The 19,177-nt window shown below is 33.4% G+C and overlaps 1 protein-coding gene across 1 annotated transcript in view; it reads left to right on the top strand.

Moving 5' to 3' along the window:
• Positions 1–3,637, top strand: part of LOC129218394 (COMM domain-containing protein 4-like) — a 41,107-nt gene extending 37,470 nt beyond the window's left edge. The window contains exon 8 of the mRNA XM_054852643.1: positions 2,502–3,637. Coding sequence (XP_054708618.1) covers positions 2,502–2,551 — 50 coding nt within the window. The 3' untranslated portion in view covers positions 2,552–3,637. The remainder of the gene's footprint in view (positions 1–2,501) is intronic.
• The last annotated feature ends 15,540 nt before the right edge of the window (positions 3,638–19,177 follow it).

Raw genomic sequence — 19,177 nt, 5'->3', positions numbered from 1 at the left:
TGTGAGTGAAGGAAATGTAAATAATAATGATCATGGAGAAAGCCAGCGTTGAAATTTATCCAGCATGTGCATTACAATTCCTTTATAGTTAGGATCTTTACAATTCCCAAAAAGTTTGCAAGGGTCATCTTTGAAAGCAACCCAAGAGTCTTTCTCCTTTGCTGTCATGGATGTTTCAAATACTTTGTCCTTCATAAGCTTACAGATATCTGAAATAACAAATATTCCCTCTTTCAGCTTGGCTTCAGATAAACCAGGGAACTTCTTGCACAGGTATTTGAAACAGTCACCATCTTTTGGTATAGCCATGACAAATTGCCTCATTAAGCCTAATTTTATATGCAGTGGAAATAACTTTTTTTTTGACTCAATTAAGCTTTTTTAAATCAAAATTTTGATATCTGGTTCCAGATTCTGTATTTTTGGCCATTCTTTTCGGTACCAATGTTGAGTCTTATTTTGAGGCTGTACAATTCACAAATGGAGCACAGGTACTAAGCATGGAGATAACTTTCAACCTACCAAGAATGGTTCAATTGTCATCAGCATACTTGATTTTTGTTCAGAACATGAGCAAAAATTTTTTATAGCTTTCTTTTTAAATGTACTTAGAGTTCAATTGGTAGAGGGAGGAAGGAGGGATCAGATAGTGTCTCATAGGTTTATGCTGTAAGTTTTGGATTTCACCCCAGCCGAAAATGGTTAGGAAAGGAGAGAAGAAATTAGAGAATATTAGACCAAAAAGAAAAAAAAGAACCAAATCATGGTTAATGTATATCAAAATCAACATGAATTTTTCACAAATGTGATGTGATGGAATTTTTTGTTATTTTTCCCAAAATCCGCAGTTGAAAATACATCGAGTTAAGCTATTACTCATCTTGAATTTTTTTTCATTGGAGGCCTGTGCTATTTGCTGAAATTTTTTGTGTTTCACAAATTTTGCGTTAAATGTTAATGTACTAATTTCAGGTATCTATAGCTTAATGTTTTTAAAGAAATGCATTTGATTTCATTTTATTGAGAATGTTACTTATTTTAATATGAATACAATTTTGATCAAAAGAAAAGCTAAGATAATACAGACATACTACGAAACTCTGTTTCTCTAGCAAAAATGTAATAAGAAAAAGAATGTTCTACCGCTGGAAAAGGACTTTCTTTTTCTGCCTTTGTTGTGCCAATAAAAATGCAGTGCCATGTCGATTCTTTTTCTTATTAATGTTGAAGTTTTCTTTCAAAATGTTACATAAGTATGAAAAAGCTTATCAACTTCAACAATTTGAAATGAAGGCATTTTATTAGTGTAAATCATCATCAAAAATAAAGGTATGAAGCATAGGGTAAGAGCACCAGTAATAGACAAGGGTCCAGTAACGGAGTCGTCAGTTTGAATTTAAATATTAAGAATTTTATGCAGATAAAACTGATGTGTTGCCGGGACCTGTGAATACGGTGCTTCCATCTAGTGTTTGAATTTTGAGCCAGTTGGTATTTACCAGGCAGGGTGGAAGGTTATGAACAGCCACCATGAGGTCTGCCAGTGTTTCATGTTCATTTGAATTTAATAAGGTTTTAGATCTAAAAATAAAGAACTTTTGCACATTTTGAAGAAAAAAGGGACATTCTGTCCATTATTCATCCCTTCATCATCCTATCAGTTACTGGGTATCATCAGAATTGTCAATGTCAGTTACTAGGGATTGAACCTTTTTTTTTTTTTCAAAATTGAGCAAATAAAAATAGAATTAACTAATTCAGAGGATCCAGAAGCAGTCAAACGTTAGATGAGATGTAGTTGCATGAGAGAAAAATAGATTTAAAAGTCTAAATACATTAAAAGGCTCAGAAAATTGAGTTAACCTGAGAGAGAGGTCTTAAGCGTGTCTGTTACTGGTGCCGTTACCCTATAGCTGATTTGATAGGTATCTCTGAAAAATGTTTTGGGAAAAATTCACATATCTGTCAGTATGTTAAGATATGAGTTACAATAACTTTTCCTGTTTTACTTAAACCATAAAAATTTAATTGCATACCATTAAAACTTTTGTATCAACAAAATGATTTTTGTAAATTTTTGACAAATGCAACTAATATAAAAGCAAGTAATAATAGGGACAGGTACCAAAACCAAGGAGATAGTGTAAATTCTACATATATTGTGTGTTTGTACTTATGCATGGTCAAAATTTTGTTGTGCACGTTTAGAATATTTAAACTTGTGTGAGAAACATCTACAACAATATAGTTTATGCAGTAAACTAGTTTCTATAGTAACATAAAAATAATGAAGGCAACTTATGATCTTTAATGTCTTGTGCACCTATCTGGTTTTCATACAATTGGAATCTAGATTAATGTGCATACATATTTGAATGTTTTTCTGCAATTGATAATCTGTTAGAGTGTTTTTAAAGTTGCATGTACTCCATGAATCCCAAAATGTTATCATTTATTCAGTATTCAACTGTATGTATTAATTTGGCTTTCTGTTGCTCTAGAACTGAAACAAGCATATTCTATTATGGAAGAAGTTACTCCCACGTCTTGAAAGTGCCATATTTTGCTGCTGAATTTATTATTCATAGTTGACAATGTAAAATATTTTTGTTGATTTCAATACTTGTACATAAAAATCTCTTATGTGTTTTAAAATTATTACCCCTTTGTTTTGAACTGAATAAAGTTTTTTAAATAAGGTTGGAAACTTCATCCTTGTGCCAAAATGTTTGTGCTATTTGTTTGAGCAATGTGAATAAAATACATATTTTAAAGTTAATTACATCTCAATGCTTTTTTTTTCTTTCATATGGTTACTTGTCTCAAATTTACTTCAGTTTTACGAAATTTGCATAAAAAAGCATATTTTCAGCATTTTATAAATTACTAGGGGAAGAGGGTCTCACTACATGCTCCCATTGCTTGCCAACCCTCTTTTGCTACCCATGGTTGCTCAATGCCGCCTGTGGCGGATGACAATTGAGACAGTGAGAAGCAAAGGGATGTAAGTAGATTTTTTCAAGTTTTGAGTAAAATGCATTTAGGTAGGCTTTCCTTGAAATTCTTGGTACATCCTAGTTAGGCTTTCCTTGAAATCCTTGGTACATCCTAGGTAGGCTTTCATTGAATTTTTTTTCTAAATCGTGCTGTATATCAGCAACTACCAGGGCTACTAGTACCATCTCTTTCCCCAAGACAGAGGAGAATTTCACCTACTAAGTGTACTGGTTATATCCAAATTTTTAATTTTGCCACTTACATTCCTTTGCTTCTCACTGACTCGATGATTTTAATGCTTTTACCCCTGGATGTCTTCGAGACATCCCTGGATTTTCTCATGTATGTATATCTGGCCCCTTAAGGTTTTTAAAGGGTGAGGCAGGGCAGCAAGACTGGCCCTGGATGTCCTGTATTCAATGGCACCAGGATTGACCTGGTAGGCAATGCTAGTGCAAAGAAAACAGGATTGCAGTCACATGCACTGTTTTTTTAATAGTATAGGTTTAATCACTCCATCATGCTTCAACTATTTTCTTTAAAAATATGTATAGTATGAGCAAAAATATACAGACAGTAACATAAATTGCTTTTTTTAGGTTTGTTTTGTTGCTTTAAATTAAATCACTTTCTTGTATTCCACTGTAGTTTCTCTCCATGTGATTATCCAATAAATAAATAAATAAATACTTTTATGCTTTATTCTTTCCTTTTCGCTATTTTAAAAGAGTTGCAATGTTTATAAAGAAATTTTGATTAAGGCAAAAGTTTTCAGAAAAAACAAACGTTTGAGCCAGTGCAACGTTTGTGCAAACAGTAATATATGCTTAGAAACAGGCCTAAATGTCAATACCTGTTGCTTCTTCACTTTAAGAGATGACAAGTCTCCAAGCGTTTATAGTGTAAAATTTCTTGAGCTTCTGGATTCCAAGGACGCATAGGCAGATGGTGTACAAAAATAGTATAGGGAAGGGTCAAAAGAGATGTTAGTGGGGAGGTTTAGAATTGGTGCTCTTAAAGTTTATTCAAATTTCGGCTGTATTATTGGATTTTAACGTTATTACTGCTTAAAAGATTTTCTCTTAAGCAATTTAGGACACAGGTTCAAAAATCGGGACCAGCGACCACTGTTGACTCTTTTCCAATTTGAAGTTCCATTTGAATTCTTAGAATGATTAACCTATAATACATTACTTAAAGTTTTCATTCATTTCACTTTCAATTCATTCAACATTAAAAAATGTTTTTGACCTATTATTGATTTTAAATTTTTAAAGGTATGGGATCAAAACCTGTTTACTTTTTAAAGCAAAGACATAGCCCCTCCCCCTCCCTGCGCTTCTTCCCCGGACGAACCATTTATGCCAGGGACTGATGGTATTATTTGAGGTTTGAAATATTAAGTTTTTAAGAAAAAATTACTTTAAGCTTTTTCTCTAACTTAAACATAATTCCTTTAAAAATATGTTTTCATCATTCCTACACCAAAACATTAATTCAAAAAGAAAAAAACCCTTTGTGCAAATGTGATCACATAGTTTTTCTACCATTTCAATTGAAGCACATGTATTACAAGAAATGAGTTGGAAGTTTAACTAAATAGTGTGCTTTGAAGTGATGCAAAAAAATATCAGTATGTCAGTAAATAATTTTAATCTATTTATTTATGTTGTTATGTAATGAAAACCTATTTCCCTCTGTATTATTAAATGGTACCTGTGGAAAATAACATTGAAAGAGATTTTGCGCAGCATATATTTTCTAAGTATAACTTCATTTCTAACTGTAGAATAATTGTTCTGTTAGTATCAGTTTCTTGTGTGTATGTAGTTAAGTATAAAAATGTCACTTTTTTATACTAAGTTTAGAAAGATGGTTACATTAGTGGATATAATTTTTCTTGACTCGTAACTCTAATATAAGCATGAATAGTGTAATTTTAAAATGGTTGCAAAAAAGAAAAATGGTAATCAAAGGTAATTTAAAAATGGAAAAATATTTTTTTGAACATGTTTGTAAAAGTTATTAAAATAATAGATGCTACTCAACATATTCCTCAATTCCTTTTTAAAGGGCCATTATATTTAAAGGGCACTAAAATTAGTTGTATCTAAACATTGATTGAATTTTAAGAGATCAGTGTTGTGTAATCTACTTGTGTCTCCTCAAAAGGCATCATATTTTCTGGTTATAGATTTTGTTTGAAAACAATAATAATGAAGCATATTATCCATCATGATGGTCGGGCTATAGGAGCAATATTTTATCAACATGATATTTCGGATTTCCAAAAAAATTTATTTTTTGATTCGGCCTAGAACACATTGCTGACTTTCAGGTGCAAGTAGGCATGGGTTTCTGTTGTTCAAATTATAAAACCTTTTTGCAATTGTTTTTACCCAAAAGGAAAAATATAAGACGGTGTACGACTTTAAAAATAGACATTCATTTTTTTTTGAGACACCCTAATATTATATATATATATATATATAATTTCATAGACATACGGTCAAATATTTCATCTTATCTAAATAAAACTCACGAGTATTTTGAACAAATCAGGAAGGAAAGGAATTATTACTCAAGAAGCTGTCCTGTCTATTAAAAAAGCTATAGCTACTTTGCAAGTTGACATTAATCCAACTGATAGCTGTATTTGTTTTTTAAATGAAATTTTCACTATAGCTATAAATTGTTGAAATTTTCGAAGTTTCTCTATTACTCAGTAGTCGGGCCCTTTATAACCTTGACAAATCGCGACAGTAACTTCTGGGTCCCCAAATCCAGATCCCACCCAAAAAGCTGTATTGATTGCCCTTTTCCAAGCACCTGTGTGGTCAGGACTCGGACTTTACCTCCTCTCTGCAGCAGGCAGCCTAGGTGATGTGACCGAATGAACATAAGGAGTGTGGCGGTGAAGAGGATGAGGTGCTTGGGTTATGGAGGCATTGTGATACTAATGCACCTAGACAAAGTTTGTTTTAAAGAAAAAATTACTTTAAGCTTTTTCTCTAACTTAAACATAATTCCTTTAAAAATATGTTTTCATCATTCCTACACCAAAACATTAATTCAAAAAGAAAAAAACCCTTTGTGCAAATGTGATCACATAGTTTTTCTACCATTTCAATTGAAGCACATGTATTACAAGAAATGAGTTGGAAGTTTAACTAAATAGTGTGCTTTGAAGTGATGCAAAAAATATCAGTATGTCAGTAAATAATTTTAATCTATTTATTTATGTTGTTATGTAATGAAAACCTATTTCCCTCTGTATTATTAAATGGTACCTGTGGAAAATAACATTGAAAGAGATTTTGCGCAGCATATATTTTCTAAGTATAACTTCATTTCTAACTGTAGAATAATTGTTCTGTTAGTATCAGTTTCTTGTGTGTATGTAGTTAAGTATAAAAATGTCACTTTTTTATACTAAGTTTAGAAAGATGGTTACATTAGTGGATATAATTTTTCTTGACTCGTAACTCTAATATAAGCATGAATAGTGTAATTTTAAAATGGTTGCAAAAAAGAAAAATGGTAATCAAAGGTAATTTAAAAATGGAAAAATATTTTTTGAACATGTTTGTAAAAGTTATTAAAATAATAGATGCTACTCAACATATTCCTCAATTCCTTTTTAAAGGGCCATTATATTTAAAGGGCACTAAAATTAGTTGTATCTAAACATTGATTGAATTTTAAGAGATCAGTGTTGTGTAATCTACTTGTGTCTCCTCAAAAGGCATCATATTTTCTGGTTATAGATTTTGTTTGAAAACAATAATAATGAAGCATATTATCCATCATGATGGTCGGGCTATAGGAGCAATATTTTATCAACATGATATTTCGGATTTCCAAAAAAATTTATTTTTTGATTCGGCCTAGAACACATTGCTGACTTTCAGGTGCAAGTAGGCATGGGTTTCTGTTGTTCAAATTATAAAACCTTTTTGCAATTGTTTTTACCCAAAAGGAAAAATATAAGACGGTGTACGACTTTAAAAATAGACATTCATTTTTTTTTGAGACACCCTAAATATTATTATATATATATATATATATAATTTCATAGACATACGGTCAAATATTTCATCTTATCTAAATAAAACTCACGAGTATTTTGAACAAATCAGGAAGGAAAGGAATTATTACTCAAGAAGCTGTCCTGTCTATTAAAAAAGCTATAGCTACTTTGCAAGTTGACATTAATCCAACTGATAGCTGTATTTGTTTTTTAAATGAAATTTTCACTATAGCTATAAATTGTTGAAATTTTCGAAGTTTCTCTATTACTCAGTAGTCGGGCCCTTTATAACCTTGACAAATCGCGACAGTAACTTCTGGGTCCCCAAATCCAGATCCCACCCAAAAAGCTGTATTGATTGCCCTTTTCCAAGCACCTGTGTGGTCAGGACTCGGACTTTACCTCCTCTCTGCAGCAGGCAGCCTAGGTGATGTGACCGAATGAACATAAGGAGTGTGGCGGTGAAGAGGATGAGGTGCTTGGGTTATGGAGGCATTGTGATACTAATGCACCTAGACAAAGTTTGTTTTAAAGAAAAAATTACTTTAAGCTTTTTCTCTAACTTAAACATAATTCCTTTAAAAATATGTTTTCATCATTCCTACACCAAAACATTAATTCAAAAAGAAAAAAACCCTTTGTGCAAATGTGATCACATAGTTTTTCTACCATTTCAATTGAAGCACATGTATTACAAGAAATGAGTTGGAAGTTTAACTAAATAGTGTGCTTTGAAGTGATGCAAAAAATATCAGTATGTCAGTAAATAATTTTAATCTATTTATTTATGTTGTTATGTAATGAAAACCTATTTCCCTCTGTATTATTAAATGGTACCTGTGGAAAATAACATTGAAAGAGATTTTGCGCAGCATATATTTTCTAAGTATAACTTCATTTCTAACTGTAGAATACTTGTTCTGTTAGTATCAGTTTCTTGTGTGTATGTAGTTAAGTATAAAAATGTCACTTTTTTAGACTAAGTTTAGAAAGATGGTTGCATTAGTGGCAAGTTGACATTAATCCAACTGATAGCTGTATTTGTTTTTTTACATGAAATTTTCACTATAGCTATAAATTGTTGAAATTTTCGAAGTTTCCCTATTACTCAGTAGTCGGGGCCCTTTATAACCTTGACAAATCGCGACAGTAACTTCTGGGTCCCCAAATCCAGATCCCACCCAAAAAGCTGTATTGATTGCCCTTTTCCAAGCACCTGTGTGGTCAGGACTCGGACTTTACCTCCTCTCTGCGGCAGGCAGCCTAGGTGATGTGACCGATATGAACATAAGGAGTGTGGCGGTGAAGAGGATGAGGTGCTTGGGTTATGGAGGCATTGTGATACTAATGCACCTAGACAAAGTTTGTTTTTCATGCATGTTCTCCTTCTCTCTACTTACAGTGGAACTTTTAGTACTCGAGAACCAGGGCCGTCGCCAAGTGCATTCGTTTGGGGGGGGGGTCTTGAAAGTGATTTTGCCGACTGACTCCTGACATTTGCCGACACACACACACACACACACATATATATATATACAGTGACGTACCTAGCATGGGTGACACCAGGGCGATAATTTGTGGTGTCATTCTCCCCCTCCCCCAATCTGAAGGAGGAAAGAAGAAGAAAAAAAATATGGAAACATAAAAACATGATATTCATGCAATTTTCAGAAACAACTATATTTGTGTTATAACGAAATTTTAAGCGTGCTAATGTACAAGAAACATAAAAATGGAGTGTCCGGGGGTTTACCCCCGGAAAATTTCCAAATTTGTAGGCTTAAAAATGCATTTTAGGTGCATATTTCTCAAAAACTTGCAATTACACTTGCTGCAAATGTGACCTTCCAGACGGGTGGCACCCGGGGCGAACCGCCCCCCCCCCGTAGTGACGCCACTGATATATATATATATATATATATATATATATATATGTAAAGATTGAAGTCTTTAGTAATGCTATACTGCTTTAGTAATGCTAAGGGGATGCATTAATTTCGATAAAAAACAATATGTACTGCTCTCCCCCCAAATATTTCCTGAATTGGCATCCGAAAAAGGTGACTTTAGGCTTTGTTGTATATTTTAAGAAAGAGAGGGTGCAGGTTTCTTCCCATTATCTTTTTCGCTGGGGTCAATTTTAGGCTTTATTATGGAAAGGATGGTTTTAGGTGCTTTTCTGTAAAGATTTCTAGAGATAAAGATTTATGCTATCTTTGTTCACGCGAAGAAAAGTAATGGAAGGGGGGGGGGGGGGGTGTTCGGGGGCCATCCCCCGAAAAGTTTTCAAAATTAAAGTTTTAAAAACGCAGTTTTAAGCTATTTATGGAGACTGTAGGTGAGAGCGTAGGTACTGACAAATGCCCAGTTGACAATGGCAGATTAGCTAGAAAAAAAGGCTGATGAAAAACAGAGTATATAATATGATATAGAGAATATAATATGAGTCATACCATGATAATAATGGAAGGTTAGAAATAACGGGGGTTCTGGAGGTTCTCCTCCTGAGAATTTAAAAAATTGTTATTCTGAAAACGAAATTTTAGACAACCTTTGACGATGTTTGGGTGAGAGCAGGCTCGGAAAATTTTTCGAAACTGAAGACTTAAGAATGCGATTTTAAGCTATCTTTGGATCCGTTAGGGAAAGGGATGGGGCCCAGGGGGCGCTCCCTTTGCAATTTTGTAAAATTAAGGTTCCATAGGCAATCATAAACCACTATTAATCACATTAAGGAAAGAAGAGGTGAATGACATCTTTTTAGTGTTGGGAGGGGGGAGAGTGGGGTTAAAAGACTCATCCCCGAAAATTTCTGAGATTGAAGTTCGAAAAACGTATTTTTTACACTATCTGTGATGATGTTCAGAGGCTGTCCCTCGAAAAACTTAAACATTTTTTTTCTGTTTCCAAAAATGGGGTTTTCGAGTTTTAAATTTGAAACTATTTTCGGTAATACTTTCTCCTCATCTAACGGGACCAAACATAGTTTTCTAATGTTTTTAGCAGGGACATAGCTCCCAGACACTTTATTCCTTCTCCGAACAGAACCAAAGATGGCTTGAAAGTGCATTTTTTGCCACAAGAACCATGGAACCCTATCTCTTCCTTTGAGGTCACGAAACATTAGTTTAAAAGTCCCTTGCCGATAAAAGGCCGTGTCTACCTAGTGGGAAACTAGAGGTCTGACCAGTGAGCCCGGCTGGAAATCAGACTAGTATAAATTTTATCAGTTTTATGGGAGGAAAGGGGCCTAGAAAGCAAACCAACAACCAACAAGTGACCCACCTTGGCTGTCGGTGGTCCTGCTTTCAGGCCTCCAATTTCGAACAAACGTAACCTAAAACTTCGCTTTTGAAACTTCAAAATCAAAAATTTTCTTGAGACATCCTCCAAGATCTATATTTTCCCAAACGTCATCAAAATTAGCCTCAAACGCGTTTTAGGCTTTCAATTTAAAAACAAAAGTCCAGTTGAGGTTTCCCGGAGCCACGCACTTTCCCAAACGTCAAAGATAGCCTGAAATTGCTCAAAATTTTGCTGAGTTAAATTCTGAAACACCCCCCTCTCACCTAACGTCTGCAAAGAGTGTCTAAAATTGCGTTTTGAAAACTTCCAAATCCGAAACATTTCCGGGAGAAAACTCTTGACCCTCTAATATCAGCAAATATAGTCCTCAAACTGACTTCAATTTTACAAATATTCCGAGAGGTACTCCAAATCCTCTTTCCACGTTACCAAATGTTGCCTAAAATTACTATTTTTTACGTCAATTTCCCAAATAGTCTCATTCTGCTCTTTTTACAAGCCCCCTGGGCATCTATGGCAGCAACTGAAAGTACAATTTCGACATTTAACGAGTGAGGATCAATTTAAAGAACAGTATTGATGATGAAGAGCGTCAAAGTGGTCTAACTCTGTCTGATGTCAGTACACAGTGAAATCAAAGTCTTATTTATAAATAGCTAAAAAAAATGAAAGCTATTTCAATTTTTAATGTTTAAAAATATTTTCTGAGCATGTTGTAGTGAATTATTAACATTATTGTGGGTGAAAACATCAGTATTTCTGTCTCCTAGTCCTAGTTAAATTTTAATCATATTACTCAAGCACTCATTTTGCGGCTATTGATATCTTTTTTAATATACCCAGATTCACGAATACGAGTGCACTGGAGTTTTAAATTATTAATTAATAACTAAAAGCTACCAATTATTAGCATAATTTGTAATGAAGCCTATTTAGCGATTCAATGAAAAATAATCCTCATATAAATAATAGCCTATGATCTAGTAACCCGCGTGTTTCAGAAATGAAACTGCATGATAATTTGATAATATATTTTGGTCATGTTTAACATGCAGGGAAAGGCTTTATCGTGACAAGGCTGAACTGGATCCGGTAACTTAACTGATTTACAGTCAGTTCGGGGGAATGAAGAAACGAAAAAAAGCGATTAACTATGAGCGCAATCTACTGGAGTTTCGGGTTAATCCACTGGAGTTAGGGTTAAAATTTCAACTATCAAAATATCATCAAAGAGGCAATTGCTTCGTTGAAATGTAAAAGAAGAGGAGCAATTTTCACCCGTCATATTTTGACGGGCGACTTTCCAGTTAATGTGATAATCTCTTAAAGGTAAGAATCTAGCTCCGTCCGAAACAGTCTTGGCTTCGCCACTGGGTTTGAGAAACGGGGATCGAAATTTTTCCCCAGAAATTTTTCGAATTGTAGTTCTAAACATATAGTTTTAAACGTCAAACGATCATAAGTGATGTTAGGAAAAGTTGTGCATCAGCTGATTTCTCTCGAAAATTTTTGAAAATTGAAGTTTTAAAAATTCGATGGTAGGCCATCTTTGGTTAACGAGGTTCAGAATCAGAGACTCTCTCCCGAACACTTTTTGAAATTGAATACCAAAAATCGAAATTTTAGACGACGTATTTTGCAGTGATAGCTTAAATAACTTTTAACCCTAAAAAATCAGGAATCATGAATGCCTGTATCCATCGATAACTTTTATTTAACTTTAATTTTTTACCGTTAGAGCGACTGGTGTGAATTTTCATTACTAAATTTTAAATATTTTTCTATATTTGAAACATATTTTGGCGGTCTTTACTTTTCTCCACTTTACTCTGATATTCGTGATGACATCGTGGTTTATAAAAAAGTAGAAGAAACTGTCTTCTTTGTTTATTTATCCACTTTTTAAACTGAAGCTTGTCATGCGTTTCAATACCGCACTCACTGCTTTTTTTTTCTACTTTATTGGTTATAAAAGTGTTTGAAACGTATTTCAGTTGCCTTTAGTTTGGTAATTTTAATGATGTACATTTTTGAATGTTCCTAAATAATATTTTAAGATTGCATTTTCTTAAATTTTACAGCAAAAAAAAAAAAAAAAACATTCGTTTTCCTTTTCTTTCTTTAATTTTCTTTTTTTTTTTTTTTTAACTTTCAACACTGCGAATATGTAACAGGGGCCAATAGACATCCATTTTTCCATCCCGGCCAGCATCCAATTTACAGCTTTTATTTTTCAATATTTTAATGGAAGATATATAAAAAAGATAAGCTCAAAATAAAAAGCTTTGAAAAATTGCATTAAAATAATCATACCTCTTCTGCTGCATTTCAATAAGTTTTTTTTTTCCTCAAACCAAGATCAAAAGATCAAATGCTTTCAGATTTTTCCTTCCTTGCCACAAGAAGAATTATTGCTCGTTCACTTGCAAAGTGAAGTTCAAAATTTCAACTAAACTTTTTCGTGCAGTGCTGAATAAACAAAATAACTCTATGTAGGATAGTCATTCAAGTCGTCTGCTGTACTCCTTGATGCAGTCAGCAATGAAAATCAAACTCAATGCAACTTTTGTCATCAAGGTTCCACAGCGCAAATAACCATTTTCTTCTTTTGGCGGAAAGGTCACACAGCAGGGCTCCGGACAGACAGTTCAAAACTAAAACAGTTGATCTAGGATTTCCCTAATTTTCCCTCGAGCTCTTAGTTCCAGAAAAACGCTTTCAGTGGCAAAGACCTGGGGAAAGACTCTGAAACTCCGACATTTCTGTGTTTCTTGTACCCCCCCCCCCACACGACTACGCCGTCTCGGCGGCGACATTTCGGAGTACTACAATTGACCGACAAATGTCCTGACACTTGTGTAGTGGTCGACAAATAGGTTTAGGTATAACTCCAGCAGGGCTAGTAAAATACTATTTCGATTTTTACTCGTTGGGGTAGAAAAAGGGGAAATGGTGCTAAACGTGCGTTCAGAAAGTTTGTTTCAAAAACAAACACTTATGAGTACAAATGTGACTTTGTATTGAAATATTTTCACTTTCTTTCTCTCTATTTTAATTTGCTTTAGTTTAGGCGTCCCATGTATTATTTTTTCCACTTTGATACGGTTTTTATTGATGATACAATTTCATAAATGTGTCGACAGCCAGAAGCTATTGTATCGAGAATTTCCATGGGTTTTTCTATGTAATGTTTGTTCTAAATAATTACTTTTAAAAAAATGTTTGAAACGTGCATCTTGACTGCTCATAGTTTGGTAATCTTAATGTGCAATACAAATTCCCAGGTAATTTCTAAATAATATATTAAGGTTTCTTTTTCTTTTAGATTTTTTACAGAATAAATACTCGATTAGAATTTACGAATGTCGAATTTAACGTTCAAATCCAAAACGTCCATGACATTCAGAATTAACTCTAAAAATAAAATTGCCCATTGTAGCTGAAACTGTCGACTGACCCCGTGGCCTCAGCAAAATATTCTTATTCGGCAAAACTTGTTTGATGATTCGGCAAGTTTTGGGACACATTGCCTTTTATTTTTTTAAATTCCTGAATTTTCCTTCTCATATGTGCATTGCATACCCATATTTTATTCTTCGGCAAATTGAGAATTTTCCAAAAATTTAAGTTCGGGGCGTCCTTGGATCAGTGTCGGCAAAATGAAATTTTGTTCATATGAATGTCGTTAAATTGGGAATACGGTGCAATTAGCAGTTGTTGAGTTGATTATGTCTTTCAGAAAAACAGTCGTCAGTATGATCACAGGTTGCACTAGACATGCCTATACAAACTATACTAGTATATACATGTTTTTGATTTTTCTTTCTTCATTAAAAGGTGAAAATTTTTACGCATGGTCAAGCGACACATTACTTTGTACTCAAATATTTTGAATCTAGAATAAATTGAAAAAGCAAAAATGCCGACTCTATAGATGAACTTTCTGAGATGATCGATGCTTTATTGTGTCGGCAAAATGAGCTGTCGCAAAGTAAGCAATCGGCATAATGGGCAGATGAAAAAAATGTTCGTGTCTGCGATATGAATTCATCAGAATGAACATGAAGCGCAGTCAAACATGGTATACATACCTCGCACAAACTCTTCATGTTTTCTTTCATCCCGAAAATGCTTATTATTAATTATAAATCTGTGTACGCGTGTATTATATATATTTTAAAAACCAAACACTTCGTGTCGTGAATGCTGAAACTAATGAGTCAAAAATTGCCGACTCTGGTGAATTTGATGATTGGGCACTGGGCAGTGTCGTATTTACGTACTCGGTAAAAGAAGCGCCCTGAAGATGCACGCTCAAGGGAACAGTCGGCGAAAGAATGCTGAATGATCGTGTTTGCTGAACGAAGTGTGAGCAAAATGAAAATAAATGTAAATAAAGATCCTATTCATTATTTTCTCTTGCGCAAGGTACCCAAAAGGTTAGATTTGCAACTTTGAAATATGAAATTGCTAACTTTCGTTTTTTAAAAATTCAATCAATAAAAGCTTTGAAAATCCGAAATATTGAAAATGCCGACTTAAACTGATTTTGCCGACTGGATGAAATCTCTGGGAGGGTGAGACACCCCCCTCACCCCCCCCCCCTATGGCGACGGTCCTGTCGAGAACCAATATAAGCATTTTCAAACTAAGTTTCGTTTATGGAAAAATTGAATAAAAGTAAAGCTGGAAAATCACCCCCCCCCCCCGTTGCAGGGTCTTTTGGTACGTAGTTACAATAGTGCGGATTCCATAGAATGTGAAAACCCTTTCTAAAACAAGGAGTATAAAGGTTTTTTACTTGGATTGAAATTAAAAGATTGGTTAAAATTCTAACAATGTTAAGTTATGGCTGACTTGTTTACTTGCTGACAAAACATATACACAAAATAAGTTTCCAAAAATCAGGACTAAAAAATCCACATAGCTACCCTGAAGCGCTTAGACAAGTCGTTAAAACACTTTAAAATAATAATAATAATAAATAAATAAAAACGCTAAAACAAATCAATTCAAATTTTAAGTAATATTGAAACTGTCAAAAGCACACACATCACTCATTTGAAGAATTCGTTGTTTGGGAAAGGGGCGAACAAAATCCAGTGAGCTATTAGGAGCTGTGCTGATTTTTTGCACGGGGGGGGGGAGACTAAAACTTAGAGAACCGGACTTCTATCTTTTTAAATTCAACAACTTGCAGACTTTAATTGTGACTACAGGCTAAATTCTTCATTTCTAAATTGAATTTTAAATATAAAGAAAATGTTGTTTTGGAGAAGATTAGAAAATGTTGATGACTGATACCTGAATTTTTACAAGATGTTAATGACTTTGCTTGTGAAATATCCCTTTAATATAAATTTTGAGGGATAAGGAAGAGTAAAAATATGCTAGATTAAAAATTATGTTATAATTTCTTGTTCTGAAAGAACTAGTCCTTTAGATATTTTTAGTCGCCGCCCCATTAACGAGTTTAATATTTAGTTATTTCTTTATTGCAACCTAATTTTAAGTTTTCGGTAAGAAGATGGTTGTTTCGGTTTCTAGAATGTGACCAATTCAATTTATTTTTCTTGTATGCCGTGATTTTTGCTTTCGATTTCTCTATATTATAAAGTAGAACTTCTCTTCGTCGATTATCTACTCATTTTGTTAATAAATTCGATATTAGCTGCTGTTTTCGTGAAAAAATACAACATCGTAACTAAAACTAATTGTTTTAAACTAGAAATTAAACTAAACAGCTAATCTCCAAATGGAAATATTTTCTTTTTCTGTCGAGAATCTTTAAACTTTTGTGCAATTTCTAGATATTTCTTTCTTTTGACACTAGAGGGCGTAATTTCTGTTGAAAGTTGTACCAAGTACCGCAACCAACCTACGAGTACAATCTGTAAATGTACTCACAACTAAAGTTTGTCGTTTCGTTTGCTCATGGTGTACATTAATAAATTCAGTAGAGGCTCTAACCGAGCCGGTTCGATTAAAAAATTCCACGCAAGCAGACTGTAATTTACTTAAATCAGCATTATATATATATATATATATATATATATATATATATATATATATATATATATATATATATATATATATATATATATATATATATATATATATATATTATGTGTGTGTGTGTGTGAATGGAAGCATCGCATGTTGCATTCGAGTCACATCGCAGATCTTCAACGAAGAAACTTCCCGTATTATTTGTATTTATCACAAATATAATTAAGAACAAATTGAAAAAGTATGCGTATAATAAAGCATTATTGTATATTTCTATTTCCGGTGATGCACCTCCCCCCATTGTTTATCAGTGATAAAAAAAATGAATGCTATATTAGAAGCTTCATTATTTTAATTTTTAATCTTAATTATGTCTGTAAATGTAACTTGAAAAAACATATTTAACACGGGAAGTTTCTTTACAAAGAAACTTTTTTTGCTTCGAAGATTTTATTTTTTATTTTCCAATTTTTGGCAGCGTAGCATTTTATTTTAATTTTTTTTTTTTATTTTTTTTAGACAAGTGGCTCATACGAGTGAGGACGACATACGAGACTCTTGTTTTACATTGAAAATTAAATGAAAAAAAAAAAAAAAAAAAACAAGAAAAGATGTTTTTGATGATTTCTAAAATATTTTAGGGGGTATTACCTCTTTAACATTTGAACTTAGCCCCTCATAAGAATGTTAGCAGTTAATATAAAGCTGTTTTCCCAACCATATAAAAAGATTGGCTAAAGAAACTGCAGAAAACTAAAAATAATAAGGGGGAGCTATCCTCCAAGCAGTGGTGGGTGATGGGGGAAAACGGCAGTCATATTGGATTCATTGAGTCATTTTACAGAAGAATCAGCAAGAATAGTGTCAGAAGCATTTTATAAGTTAATTTTTTCCCTTTTCCCCCCTTGCAGCGTTTAGGTCTCCTTCACACGGGGAAACTTAGTTGAATCAACTTTCAAACGGGCGGTTATTAGGAAGCTTGAAAAGGTGGAAAAGTGAAGGGAAAGCCCGACATCCCTCACGTGACAATCAGCTCGTCAGGCACGACATGCTGTGCCACTACCATTCTCAACCCGATGAGTTGAATCAACTAAATTATTTTCAAATAAAAAAAGAACCGACTTTAAAAAACAAAGAGGAACTAAAAAGTAAAAAATAATTGATCATACTTGCATACGATTTCCTACTCAAACGTATAAATCAAATTTATTTTACAATTCCAGTACAAAAATCAACTAAACTAAACACCCAATTATAAAATAAACACTGATTTTAATTACTATGCGATGAATTATTTTAATGCCTAATTAATTATATACGATCTCTTAATTTTTAATAACCATTTGAAGTCGAGGCCCCCTGTAAACTACTACCTAACGTAACTTAGTAGCTTTAGTTTTAAAGATTTTCGTGTTTTGTTAAATTAGTGGGTTGTCAGTTACGTTAGGTAGTAGTTTATAGGAGGCCCCGATTTCAAATGGTTATTAAAAATTAAGAGATCGTATATAATTAGTTAGGCATTAAAATAATACATCGCATTGTAATTAAAATCAGTGTTTATTTTATAATTGGGTGCTTAGTTCAGTTGATTTTTGTTCTGGAATTTTAAAATAAATTTGATTTATACGTTTGGGTAGGGTAGGAAGTCGAATGTAAGTATGACCAATTATTTTTTACTTTTTAGTTCCTCTTTGTTTTTTGAAGTCGGTTCTTTTTTTATTTATTTGAAAATAATTTATTTTTTGCTTTTTAGTGGTGTAAATTTCAAATCTGTACATAGGATGGAGTATGTGGTACACTCCTTACGTACATCTCGAGTGAGATAGCATCGAGCACAGGAATCTGAAAACACCAAAGATGATCAAAATAGAGAAAGAAATGGAGCACAGCGTCTCGGAGTCTTCCGAAGACTGTGAAGAAAGGCTTTTTCAAATGCGCAATTCATTTACAAAGAAAATGGTCTTCATCATTAGTTTGACTTTATCAATGTATGCTTTACGAAAAAAATTCACGAGTCACTAAAAAACAATGGAAATTGCTTTAACTTTAAACATAGAATTTGAAGAGTTTTCTTGATTTTTCAAGGATCCCATCTTCAGATATGACCTGATGACAATGGGATCACCTGGGAAGTATATACCTTTCCAAACGAGAGAAAAAAAAAATAATTTTCCAAATTGGTCTATGCCTGTTTCAGTTTACAGAGGACATAAATAAAAAGATTCCAACGACTTCAGAACGTCTTTTTTGAAGTCGGTTAAAAAAGAAGAAATCTTAATGCGCATAACATTTTATACGATTGGCACTAAAAACTGATCTTTGTTTCTTTCCAGGATTTATTTGTGCGCTAATTTAGTTAGAACCACTTAAATGTCAATGGTTTTCCAAACTATTTTATATTTCAAAATAATACGTATCACGTAACTCGTGAAAAAAGTCAGTTATCTTTACTTGGCTCCGTTATAGATCAACACCAGATCACGCTAGAATCTACTGTGATGTTGTATATATGAAGATCAAAATACACTACAAGAGCAAGGATACTAAATGAATTTCCTGTTTGCTTCAGAGGAGTCTTTATTCAAAATTTGCAGTATGACTACTAATGATTAATACAGGGGAAATATTTAGGGCGGGGTACTCCCCCAAAGCAAGAGCCCCCTAAAAAGGAAAAATACTCCTCAAAATACCCAGACTTGAAGACCATTAGACGAGCGGGAGAAGTATACCGTTTCAAACAGAAAAAGAATTTTCTTAATTATTCCAGGCGTCTTCTAATAATCGGGGAGATAGTACATAAAAAAAATTCCAACGAAGTCTGTTTATTAGTATTGC

This window comes from Uloborus diversus, chromosome 3, assembly GCF_026930045.1.
Source record: "Uloborus diversus isolate 005 chromosome 3, Udiv.v.3.1, whole genome shotgun sequence".
Classification (NCBI taxonomy): Eukaryota; Metazoa; Arthropoda; class Arachnida; order Araneae; family Uloboridae; genus Uloborus; species Uloborus diversus.
This window is presented reverse-complemented; position numbering and strand designations above follow the sequence as displayed.